The sequence below is a fragment of the Rhinolophus sinicus genome, chromosome 3 (genome assembly GCF_057876585.1).
Source record: "Rhinolophus sinicus isolate RSI-liver-muscle chromosome 3, RSI-T2T, whole genome shotgun sequence".
Classification (NCBI taxonomy): domain Eukaryota; kingdom Metazoa; phylum Chordata; class Mammalia; order Chiroptera; family Rhinolophidae; genus Rhinolophus; species Rhinolophus sinicus.
Window position 1 is genome coordinate 32,677,861 of NC_142503.1, and position 13,866 is coordinate 32,691,726.

At 36.1% G+C, this 13,866-nt stretch overlaps 1 protein-coding gene across 1 annotated transcript in view; it reads left to right on the forward strand.

Annotated features, from left to right (window-relative positions):
- The window catches only part of ITGA1 (integrin subunit alpha 1), a 152,340-nt gene that overhangs the window by 96,161 nt on the left and 42,313 nt on the right, over positions 1–13,866 (forward strand). The window contains exons 9-11 of the mRNA XM_019736210.3: positions 7,620–7,785; positions 11,048–11,121; positions 12,179–12,323. Of these exons, the coding sequence (XP_019591769.3) occupies positions 7,620–7,785; positions 11,048–11,121; positions 12,179–12,323 (385 nt within the window). The remainder of the gene's footprint in view (positions 1–7,619; positions 7,786–11,047; positions 11,122–12,178; positions 12,324–13,866) is intronic.

A 13,866-nucleotide genomic window follows, 5' to 3' on the forward strand; every position in this document is an offset into this window, starting at 1 on the left:
GACCACATGACCAAGTCTGCAGACTCCTCTCTTGACTCACATGACCCACTGCCCTGGTCTTTTAATCCCCAAGCCCCCGTGTCTTTTTCCTGCTGCCACAGTCTCTGGATGGTGCTGCAGGGCTGTCCTCACCGGTTTCCACTCCCTCCCCCAGCCTCCTAAAGAGCACCACAGTCCTCTCCATCTCCCCCTCCTTTTGTACCAGAGCAAAAAGAATACCAGCAAAGAGATACTAAGCATGTACCATGATGTGTCATAACTTTAAAACAACAAAGGAGTTACGGACATTTTCCAGAAGTGAGAAGTAGAAGGGTTGGAGCGGGGAAGGGTAGCGCAAACTATAGTTTGGAGCCAGAAAGAACTTTGTTCAAATTCTACCTTTGCCATAGCCATGGGCTGGCTCTGTGACAGTGGCTAAGTGACTTAATACCCTGAGCTTCAGCTTATCTGTAAAATAAGGTAATATTGTTTCTCTTTCGCTCTGTGAAATAAAAAAATCAGTGGGATAATGACTGTAAAAACATCTAGTACAATATTACTTTTTCTTAAGGATCTTTACCTCCAGGAGTTTGCAATCATGAAATAATAAAATCATAGTGTTTTAGAACTAGAAGTTATCTTAGAAATAAATTATGTTACCCTCTTGCTTAGAAACCTTCAGAAATTCCCCCATACACTATAAAATCTGCTCTCAGTTTAAGAACCTTTACAACTGCATCCAGCTTTTATTTCTAACACTTCCACTAAATTATAAGCAGTGATAAATTCTGACTGCAACATTTTCTTTTCCATTTGGGGTACAGGATACAAAAATATAAATAAATCGTTATTTCTCTCTTTCCTCCTTTTGTTACTTCTATAAATTATCTTTTGCCAATTATTATTCAATCCGTTATTACCTCCCCATTACTATAACTATTCCAGTCTCTCCCGTGGTTGAGAATAATTCCATATGGCCCGTCCTTCACACAGAGGTACTGTGCACAACTAGAGGCTATGGCTGGTCTCTTCATTGTGCAAAGCCAGTGCATGTCCACTTTGTCCCAGGCAACTGGGTACCAAAGGTACTATTATAGCATTTGTTCAGCTTCCCTCCCAGAGAATATAGTCTAGCATCACAGGTACCATAGATGTAGGCCACAAACTGAATTAACCATCAGCAGTATTAACAACATTAGGAAAACTTCACTGGAAACTATCAATAGATGACTTCTTAATTTTAGGTGAATCTTCTGTCTCATGTTTGTTTCTGATTACATGTTCAGTTTTTCTAGTCCTTAAATCACTATGTTTCCCTCTGTTGGATTTCTAGTTCATAATTCATACTTTGCTTCCTATCTGGTCACAAAGATGTCTTATAATTGTATTAATCTTCCTGGAGAAACATAAAACCCTGAGCTCCATTCCCATTTTAATCAGCAAATTATGTATTATCAAATTGCTCTTCAAAATGGTATCAGTAAAAATGTGTAAGAAAATTTCACTTTAGCAATACTTATTTGTTATTTTCCCAATTTATATTTCTTTTCCCCAGTGCGTCTTGTATTTTTTAGTTTGCATCAAACTAGGAAACGAGTTTTTTTACTTCCTTTCTTTGTGCATTCACACAGGAAGGTTTTAGGCACTTCTCAAAATTGTTCATGCTACACATTACCAGATCTACCTGGGGGTCTGGCCAGGTATCACCTGGAATGTTTTTTACCTCCATCTTTTTATACTCACCATTTGATCCTCAACACCATTCTGATATGTTTTGGGGAGAGATAACACCCAAAAAGGATTGACTACTAAACCTATAAGCACTCTGTGACACAATTCCAGACATTTCCTGTTAAACTTTCAGATCTGGTGAAGGTCCTGAGCTTGTTTGAGCTCTCTATTCCATGTCTCTATTCTGTCACTTGAGGATATTAGACATTGCTAGCAAGAACCTGTTTTAGATTCAGATTCTAATCTTAAATGATAATGGCTGGGACTATAATGGCTGTGAATCACCTACAGCATTCAAATGAAAATGAGAGAGGTTGGAAAGTGTCTTAGAATTTCATTCATTTGCACACAAAAGGCACTGATCTACATGTAAATGAATTGTACACTTTACATTTGACACATCTGCCTCAAGGGAGCTTCAATTCTTCTATCTATTTCAGGTAAATATTAGCAGAATACCAAATGCCTGGGCTTGACATATTTGTATTAAGTGAAACAGGAGTAATTTATGTGTTACTGTGCATCTCTTCTCATTCGTAGAAAATAATGTTTTTACAAGCTACCAGACCCTTGGTTGAAGGATCAAAATACATTTCTCTTTATTTTTATTTTTATTCTATGATGCAAAATAGTTCAAACTGGAATAAAATCACAGTAATTCCTGGAAATTTTTTCTCTTGTATTTTCTCCTAACAATATAGTCCCATATTGCAGTTATACATTTTGTTTTTGTTTTCTAGGTATGTCATTTGAGCATTTCCTCCCATTGAACTTTATCCATTTCTCTGTACTGTCACACAGAGCACTAAATGTCTGGTAATATTTACATCATAACTAAGAACCTCAATTATGTATGATCCAAAAGTCTTTAGAATTTTTATTTATATTTTCAACTGCATCAATTTATAAGTGAAATGGAAGTTAAACATGTCAGTGTGACACTGAATCTAGAATATGTTAAATGTGAGCCAGGGGGTAAAGATGGTAACTTTTCAGCCCAGGATGTCAGCAAATTTATAGAATAAATTAGGTAAATCAATGGGGACTCATAGGGCTTCACAAGATGCAGAATTTGTATGAATCTAAAAAAAAAAAATCCATGCATTTCAAAACTGTTGGCAAAAAAAGGCACCCAATGGTGTTTGCAGAGATTTCCAGAGATTGAGGTGTTGAGCAAAGCCCCAGTGATCCTGAACTCACACCACAGATGGAATAGAGACCCTAGAGCTTGGAGACTCACACTGGCTTACTCTGGAGCAGGTACATCCAGACGTGGTAAGATACCCAATTGTAAGAAGAGCATCTTAATTGTTTTCTAAATGAGAGAAGATTTGTTTAATGTAGTAAGAACAAGTGGCCCTTGGGTTTTCTGTCCATATCTGGACAATTCTCTAGTATCCTTTCCATTCTCTTCCCCCAATGAGAAGCTGCAGTGGGGAAAGCACCAGAGGTCTTTGTTCAAATGTAAACCCTTCTGCTGTTTGGCATTTGCTTATCTGCCAAGTAGACAGGAAGTGAGTTTTGTGTTCTGGTACAATTTTTAAATTCTTGGTAAAGACCTTCCTACCTCAAGTCTGGACATAGTAGTTGAGAGTAAGTTCAAAAATCAAAAAGCAACCCAAATAGTGAGTGGATTCCCTTAAGAGTCAGCTCCGGTTTTCCTAAATGGGGCACTTCTTCAAAGCAACTCAGAGTTCTTCCTAGACGTTAGGGCAGGATGCCTCACGAACGCGTGTTACAGGTAAAGGAGCTAAGAAACTGACAAGGGTGCTCTGAGTGATGCACTTGGCATCGAATGCGGGAAGACCCTGGTGTTCAGACGCCGTACGGCCTGTGGTCCTCCGTACGGGAACCAGGAATAACAACCCCCACAACCGCCTTTTCGCAAGGAAGGAGATTTTGAGACCCAATGCACTGCTTGCCTGACTAGCTAGTGCACAGCTCCTATTATCACATTAACATTTGATGTGCATTATAGTGATTATTCAGTCGTTGATCTAAATAAACCCTATGAGTTTTATGACACAAATAAGTATGTTGTAGATTACAAACAGCAACACTTAAAACAGTAATTTTAGTTCTTTTCTAACTTTATACAAATGAGAAGCTGTACCCTTCTTAATAAAAAATATCAGTTTTTAAATCTAACATTCTATATCTACCATTTAAAATATACGTATAGATGTGGGAGCAGGTGGCAGTGGTTGTGGGGTGGGGGATGACCAAAGGCCCAGTGCATTCTAGACTGATGCCCATGGGCCCACCTACGTGTCCACCATCCACCCAGTCCAGCATGCTCATCTGTGGTTGGAGACTATTTCATGTCTATTTTGCAACAGGACTTAGAAGGCACCATAGAACTCTCTGTTTTTAATGATGCCAGAGAAATCTATGACTATCATTTAAACATGGAAAGAAAAGCTAGAGAATTCTAAATTCTGTTATCTTCATGACCACTGTAAGACACGATTCTCCTTCTCCCCAAAGAGTCAGATATTAAAAAAATAGTCAAGCAATGGGCCGACCTGGTGGCTCAGGTGGTTGGAGCTCTGTGCTCCTAACTCCAAAGGCTGCCGGTTCAATTCCCTCATGGGCCAGTGGGCTCTCAACCACAAGGTTGCTGGTTCAACTCCTCAAGTCCCACAAGGGATGGTGGGCTGCGCCCCCTGCAACTAGCAACGGCAACTGGACCAGGAGCTGAGCTGCACCCTCCACAACTAAGACTGAAAGGACAACAACTTGACTTAGAAAAAAAAAAAGTCCTGGAAGTATACACTGTTCCCCAATAAAGTCCTGTTCCCCTTCCCCAGTAAAATCTAAAAATAAATAAATAAATAAAAAATAGTCAAGCAATAACCTAGCACAGGGCTTACCTTTGCTTTTTCAATTCCTGTAGCACAGAATTGGATTAATTATGCTCTTTAGTGTAGGAGACATTCTCAGGATTTCTCGGAGGCTGTCACCTTGTTTCTGGGTTTATAATTGTACCTGCATAGTTATTTTAATAACATTATAAACATCCATCATTGTACCACTCAAAATGGAGCTAGCTTTGTCCTCTGACAACTTCATCGGACCACATTCACCACCTGCCTTCCTCCACCTCCTAACCATCAATCCAAATCCTATACTCACCATCTCTTGCTCTCCTTCTCCAAATAATCTTTTAGTGTCTATCCATATCAGAAAAAAATAAATTTTAAAAAGGCTTCCTTGTTTTAACTTTATTTTAAAAAGGTGTCATAATATTTTGAAATTTTTAAAACTTAATGTTATATTAAGATTCATCCATATTATCACATGGCATTACAATTCTTTCATTTTTTTTTAAGTTGAGATAATACATGCAGTGAAATGCAACATTTTAATGTGAAAACTGTGTTAGTGTTAATGTGAAAATCAATTTGGTAAATTTTGACAATTGTATATTCCCACATAACTGACACCCCAATCAAGAAATAGAACATTTCCATCACCCTCAGAAAGTTCCCTTGTGCTTTCCTTTTTTTTTTTTTATTATGCACCTTCTATAGCAACCACTGGTATGACTTATACCACCAAAACTGAAGTTGCCTATTGTATTTTATATAAATGAAATCATACAGTATGTGCTCTTTTGTGTTAAGCTTTTCACTCAACATAATGATTATCCATGATATTTTGTGTATTGGTGATTCATCCTATTTTAATATTATTTTCCATTGTGAATATACCACAATTCATTCTATACTCTGTGGACATTTCGGTTGTTTTCAGTTTGGGTTATTTTAATAAATGTTCCATAAATACTGACAAAGAATGTAAAAACTAAGATAATAATCTTCAAGTAACATGCAAACATTTATCTTGTTAAAAAAGTGTTTTTGTGTTTTTTTTTTAAAAAAAAACTTAAAAACACATTTAAGTGAAAATAAGGTGGAATACCTAATCTAATAGACAAAAGTAATGGTACACATTTTTCCTTTTTTTTCTTAAAAATTCTCCCCATTTTTTTTTCATTTCCATAGAATGGCAAAAATGCCATTTTCTTAATGCCATTTTTATACAATAAAAAAATAGAATTAGGTCCTATTTATATGTTTGGTTTTTTAACTTTTTTTGGACTTTTAAGTTACATACTGTTTTTAAAAGGAATTTTTATTTACTTCAACTTGAACATTTATTTTCATATTAAAATTAAATTTTAAAAATGTTTACATTAAAAACTAAATTTTTAGGCAGAAAAAGTACAAACCAAAAGAAAAAATATTAGTTGGAATTCATCAAAATAAACACTTCTGCTCTTCAAATACTATTAAAAAAGGGAAAAGACAACTCAAAAACTGGGAGAAAATATTTGCAAAACACATAGAGGACTGTATCCAAGATACGAGTATATACAACATTCCCCAACTCAATAACAGGAAAATAAACAATCCTTTTTTTTTTAATGGTCAAAAGATTTGAACAGACACTGCACCAAAGAAATACTATGGCAAATTAACACGTGAAAGGGTCTCAATATCATTAGTCATTAGGGAAATGTAAATTAAATGAGATACCACTACACACTAATGAAATTGCTAAAACTGACACAAACAAACAGAAAAAAACCCTGATAATACCAAGTGCTGACAAGGATGCAAAGCAATTGGATCTTTCATACATTGCTGGTGGGAATGGTAAAAAATGTCAAAATGGAACAGTCACTCTGGAAAACAGTTTGTCGGTTTCTTAGAAAGTTAGACATATACTATCAGACATAGCACTCTCACTCCTAGGTCTTTACTCAAAAGAAAAGAAAACATGTCCACACAAATACCTATGCATAAATATTTATAGCAGCTTTACTCATAATCACTTGAAACTAAAAACAACCCAAATGTCCTCAATAAATGAACTGTGATGCTTCTGTATACCAGAGTCCTACCTGGCAATAAAAAGGACTGAACTTCTGATACACGAGGTAACATGGATGACTCTCAAAAGCATTGTTCGAAGGAAAAGAAACCAGACACAAAAGGCTATATACTATATGAATCCTTAAATATAACATTCTGGAAAAAGCAAAACTATAAGGACAGAAAATAGATTAGTGTGAGGGGTTTGGGGAGGAGATTGGCTAGAAAGGAGCAAGTGGGAACTTTTTGGGGTGATAGAAATATTCCACATCTAAATGTGGCAGTGACACAACTAAAAGGTTTGTCAAAACTCAGAATTGTATATCTAAATAGGGTGAATTTCACTGTACGTAAATTAGATCTTGATAAATTCTACTTTAAAAAGTAAACTAAATATTTCAGAAAAACTTTAGGACATCTAAATAATTATGGTTAACTATAACCGATAATTCCTGACTATCTTTATTTAAAAAAAAAAAGTCTCTGTCTGGAGCATTTGGTTTCAAACAGGAAGTCTCCATTGTTTATGTTCTAAGTTGCCAAGTTAGATTACTACTTAGTCTAATATCTGTTTAAAATATATATGTGTTGGACTGCCCCTTGGTAAGATTTTCAGGAAGAACTGCCTATTCAAGATCAAGAAACTCACTTGCTAATTGCTTTTGCCAGCAAACAGTGATATCACTGGCTGGACTAATATATCAGACATTCAGCAACCATAACATTACTTTTGAACTGTCATATTTTAAAGATACAGGTCTTAATAAACAGGGACACAAAAATGCAAGAGAAAGTTTCACGAATATACAAGATTGCCCTTTAAATTTCTTGTGTCTATTATAGTCTGTAACAGTTAATATTAGGGAATCTACATATTCTAAAAATTACTCTTCCCAGAATGTGGAAGTGCATAAAAATTGCATTATGCTAAAATACTATATAATCTCTTGTTTACTGATAAAATGCTTGAGATTTTTATTTAACACATAGAATCTAAACTATATTCTTGCCATTTTTGTTGTGTCTTAGATTCTTGGCAGCTATAACCGAGGAAATTTAAGCACTGAAAAATTTGTGGAGGAAATAAAATCAATTGCAAGTGAGCCCACTGAAAAGCATTTCTTCAACGTCTCTGATGAATTGGCACTAGTCACAATTGTTGAAGCTCTGGGAGAAAGAATATTTGCCCTGGAAGGTATGACTATTTCTCATAATTCTGCATACTCTCTCTACAATTCAAATGCAATATAAGCGCTTTTGGTATTTATTCCTACCACGTGGCTAATGCATTTTTACTGTGTACAATAGTCAGCATGGAACAATGTCCTTTTGTATAAATCTGTCATTGAAATAAATGGCTGTTTCACACAGCTCGTTGTCTGCTGGCTGCTGTCTTTGTAAGGACATGGCAGTGCTGATGTGAGAGCTGGGGGAGACAAGAGTCAGTGCAGACGAGCAAGCACAAAAATGTACCCCTGAGTTTTATTTCTCTTCTGTGACACAGGTGTGAAAAATGGAGATGCTAGTTCAAGTTTTGTTTTTCTCATTTGTTTCATTTTGGGCTTCTAATGGAACTGCTCTTATGCAACAATTTCTTTATTCATTTATTTTCTCCTATTTGCTCCTTGCCCATTTTAAAGGTCTTCATGGAACTCTGCCTCAAGTCGCAGGGCAGCAAAACATCCGTTCGCTATATTTGTCTAAGTCATGTCACTGCTTTGTAGATTTTTTCTTTGATTTTTCAATGGCAACTAGCTGTTGGGGATAATGAGTCATGGAACTCCCTCCTCTGCCTTAGGTAAAAGATGTCAAGTAACAAATTACTTAGGAATTGGATCTTTCCTGACAGAAGAGAAGTCATCAGAATTGTTATGCCAGGCCAATGAAAAAGCCTCTTTCTTCACATTCTCTGATAATCTGGAGATTCAGAGAACAAGACTTTTTTTCTCAATTAGGATGAGAAACCACCAGAGATTTCTGCTTTTATGTTCCATCCAAATTCGATTGAGTCTGTCTTTGTGAAGACGCACAGAAGGACTGTTGTTTCTGCATCTTAAACATAGAAATTTAAAAAGCACTTTCTTAGTCTCCCTGATATAATCTGATAATGGGAAACAGAAAGATAAAATGGGAAGGAGACATAACTGAAAAAAGGTAAACCATTTTGATTAAGCATCAAGTGACAAGGAAAATGCACAGAAGTGACTAACAGACAGAATATTAAAATGTATAGAAAGAAAGAAAGTGATTTAGAGCGATGGCTTTCAAACAATTTTTGGCAGCGGCCCACAATAATAAATATTGTGCTTTGTGACCCAGTGCACACACATCTATGCATATAAAATAAAACAAAATTTCACAAAATAACCGTTATTATATGCAATGCACTCTGATATTTTCCCATCTCTTCCATTCTACTCTCTTCTCTTTTAATTTAAAAAAAAAGAATGCTGGTTATGACTCACCCTGTTGATTTTATGACTGGATCACAACCAGTAAGCAGTAAGTTTGATTTAGATGATGGAAATCTACAGACCATCAAGACTTTGAATTTCTCTGGCTCCCTTTTTGCCCTGGATCCTTTTTCTTGTGCCTTTAGAAACTGAACACTCAAATTATTTATCAGTCCAAAGTCACAGGTGCTTCTGAAAAACTTGGCTTGCCTATGTTCTGTGGAAAAGACACTTTTAAGTGGCTTTGGTCTTGCAACAGCTATCCTAGTGTCATTGCTACTAGGCCAGATGGTGAGCTTAGCTCTCCTTACGGAACTATATTAGGTTTTCAAGTCATTGTGCACTTTTACTTTTTAATAAACATGAACCAAGATATGATAGAAATGATCCGTAAAGATCATTTAAAAGAAAAAAATACGGAGTTACATTAGGTAGTTACATTAGGTAGTTAAACACAATACAGTCTCATTTCTAAATCTTATCTTAAGGAAGCCAGTAAGTATAACCAAAGACTTGTAGAAATGAAGCCTATCTCAGCTGTTGGATGGAGGAAGGATCTATTTGCCTTACATGACATTTTCAGTTTCTAACCTAGACACACCATGAGTTATTGTTCGCACCTTGGAGTACCCAAAGATTCCAAGAAGTCTCTATATTGAAAAATAAAAATATTTTTTAAGGAACTCTCCACATTAAAAATGTTTCCCACCACTTTGTTGCTGCACTTTCAGGGCTAACCAAAAGCAGTGTTTTGTCTAGCCTATTTCTGATTTTATTTTTTTTAATAATGAGATCAGAAAGGGCCCCATTTCCTTGTTAGTTGGGCAATCTCCATTTCCTTCCAACATTTATCTTGAGATAGTAAATAGCAGCAATTATGAAATTCCTGCTTGTCAAGGACAGTGCCACTTAACTAAGGTGAGCGTGCCAGCAACTTGTCCAATAAGATCAGAAAATGGTCTACTATCTCTCTTTCCCATCAAACACTGGGAGAAACATTTAAATTAGAGGGCAATTTGTGAGATTAAAATGATGTTTGAATTCTTGATTGATTTCCCTATTTAATCTAGTGTTATAAAAGGCAATCACTGATATATTTGTTAAAAATTTATGCCAGTAAAAAACTAGTAAATAAGTTTGATTCCACAAATTTGATTATGCTCATGCGTCAATAAAAGGGTAGACTGACATTCTCAAAATGATGCTCTATTTTTAACTTATCTGCAATGCCACATAAATCAGTAACTCCCTAATGAAAGCAAATAAAAAAACATTCCCTCAATCCCCTCAGGAGGTTGTGGCTTTGGGTTGGTGAATAATTTTGAGAGTAGCACATTTCCATAGAGTACTCTGGATTATCTCTGCGTTTTAGTAAAGATCTTCAAAATGGACATGGAATCTTTAAAAAAAAAAAAAAGTGATTGAATGGCATGTGGCCCAGAGCCCTGTCAAAAGTCCCCTCCTGATCTCTGAGTGATACCCACAGCCAGAAATTAGAGCAAATACAAACCCAGAATCCCCACACCCTGTATCAAAAATGGAATTCTGGGAGGATCTAAAGCCAGAAATCCATGTGGGGCTGGTAGAGTCGACAAACCTCTTGAAAATGTGAATGAAATTTTCTTAGCCTTGTAACATACCAGGTCACAGCAGAACTCCCAGGGTGGGAGGATGAGAGAGAGGTTTCCACAGGACTCTCAGCTTGAACCACACACCAATGGATCTGTAAGCACGCTGGAGCATACGAACACAGCATGGATGGAGATTTCTCCACAACTCCGGCAAAGGTGTGGAAGCTAATAGCAAGAATGTGAGACTCAGCCCTTCTGCTAACTTTCTCTGTCCTCTACCCAGCCCTGCCTAGGAATCTGGGGTTGAGAAATGTGTGGCTGAAAATGCCTTAAAGATGTTGAAGTTCTGGTTGGTAAAGGCCCCAGGCTGCACTGGGTCTCTGTCCTCTGCAAATCAGCAGCACGCTAAAAGGCATTTATTTTTCTGTTACAGCTACAGCTGACCAGTCAGCGGCTTCATTTGAAATGGAAATGTCTCAGACCGGCTTCAGTGCTCATTATTCACAGGTATGCTGACCGCCTGTGAATGACATGTCTTTTTTATTTCAAGAAAATAAAAGATATTTCAAGAATATATTTCAAGAATATTAAATTCCTTTTTTTTTTTTTTTTTTTTTTTTGAGGTTTCCTCTCCCAAAACCAATACCCAGGCATTATCATAACAAGTGCAATTTGCGGTTCATGGCTTGAGCGGTTATTCAGTCCGTGGTGACATTTCTAACCCACATAGGAAAACAGCATTTCACAAGCTGCTTATTAGGAAAACATGGTCTCTCACACAGCTCACTACATTGTACTAATAATTGTGAATCAGTTTGCCTTAAGTAATTATATATCTGGCTAAATGATATACTTAATTTAAAACATTTGCTAATGATAGGGAATGTATCATTGTCTCAGTGTCACGTCCTCAAGGGGTTTACTAGAATTCCAGGTTCGAGACCTAGGATTCTTGGTACCCAGAATAAAGCAGAAAGGCAAGAATAGAAAAATATATCATTTATAGTTGATAAAAGTAAAGACATCATGGTACCTGCAAAGGAATATTGACATTTCAATGTGTAATTGTACTGTATTGCCTGGGGCAAGTTACTTACTCTGCCTCAGTTTCCTCTTCTGTAAATGGAGATAGTAATAATGGCATCTACCGTGTTTCCCCAAAATTGAGACCTAGCCAGACAATCATCTCTAATGCATCTTTTAGAGCAAACATTAATGTAAGACCCAGTCTTATTTTACTATATTATAAGACCCGGTCTTTAATATAATATAATATAATATAATATAATATAATATAATATAATATAATATAATATAATTAATATAATATAATATAATATAATATAATATAATATAATACCAGGTCTTATATTAATGTTTGCTCCAAAAGATGCATTAGAGCTGATTGTCTGGCTAGGTCTTATTTTGGGGGAAACATGGTAGCTCATAGGGTTATTGTGAGGATGTATGAGTTAATATGTGCAAAGCACATTTTAATGCTATGTAAGTGCTTACTCTTATTATTTTTATTGAATGTCATTGTTTTCTCTTATTTGGATATAAGGACTGGGTCATGCTTGGAGCAGTAGGAGCCTATGATTGGAATGGAACAGTCGTCATGCAGAAGGCTAATCAAATCATAATTCCCCAAAACACGACCTTTAATGTGAAGTCTACCAAAAAGAATGAACAGCTTGCTTCTTACTTAGGTAAAGTTTGGATGTAACTGATAGAAAGTTGTCAATTTTTATTTTTGTTTTTATTTTTAGCATTATTTATTTATTATTTATATAGGCTTGCTTACAATTATGTAGAGAGATCACTGCCAAGATTCAGCTATTTTACAGGACTCATGAATGTTTCTGGGCCTCTGAGCAGCCTTACTCAAAATAACAGAATATGGAAGTCGTTCTTTCTCAGAAGGGCTGTCTACTGCAGGAAATGATTTAAGCTGATATGTACACTTTTTGAGGTCTCCCCGGGTCTAGTATTCTCTTTCAATTCAAGAAGAGCGTTGGACCTGGTGGACAGGAAATGAGAGCAGAAAAAAAAAACCTTGACCCAGCCTATATCCTGAGGATCAGATTCCCATATTCTCTTTTTGTCTTATTTTATTTTATTGTGAGAAAAACATTTAACATAAGAAGTATCCTCTTAACCAATTTTTATGTGCATATTATTGTCGATTATCCATGTTTCCTTAAACCTCTTCTATCATTAGTTTCTTTTTATGGGCCCTCATTTTGGAAAAGAAAATTTTAATTTGTTTTGTCATGTAGCTTATTCTTTAATAGCTCTAGTAAAATATTGACAAGACAAATATTGCATTTAACTCAGTGATGTAACATCATCTCATTTTCCAGACTTGCCTGCAGTGAAGAGGTATGTGTCTGGTATCACCTTATTCTAGATCTGTACCATGCAGGGAGCTGCCTAGGGGATACCAGGGGACCTTACATCACTAAATGATTTCAGTAAACAATTGGAGGGGCTTAGGATGGAAAGGACCCTCAAGGTATGCCAGCTCTGTACTCACTTGACAAATATTTTGGAAGTACTTCTTTTGCCCCAGGTGTTGTTCTTGGTGCTGGAGATGCATGGTAAAGAAAACAAATACCTTGCAGCATTCATATTTTAGCATGTTAGCATTCCTCTCTGGGATTTTTCAGTGGAAGGTTAGTCTTTATCTCTCACTAGCGTGATTTTTTTCTAGGAGAAAGGTGACAGGTCTTTATGGTAGGTCCATACATCTCCTTATTCGAGGGCACAATTTTAAGCTATAGAGGCAACAGAATTTAAGAAGAATAAAAGGGCTGAGGGTTTTAGGTAAATAAAAGTACAATGGTAAGCAGTGGGTATAATGTGAGTGCTAAAGCCTCTAAAGACATGTTGAACTGCATTCATGAAAGTCTAGTCCATTTCTATATTAGACTCTGCCCTGGTCAGAGAGCAGAGAGAATATTCATCCCATTATCTTAAGCATCACACATTACAAAAGAAAATGCCAAATTAAGATGTGCTCGGAAAAATTCTCTAAAGTGTACAGGTCTGGAAACAATCCCCTCTACCTATTCCTCTCCCCTGAAAACTTGAAAAAATTGATTGTTAGGAAACAAAGTGTATGCTTCCTGCCTTTTAAATATTTGGAGGATTGTGCTATAAATTAAAGGGGTTGAGCTTAAAATTCATATTGAGTTTTAGCACTAAAGGAGATCTTAGAGAGCATATAGTAAACATCTACTTTTCCAAATT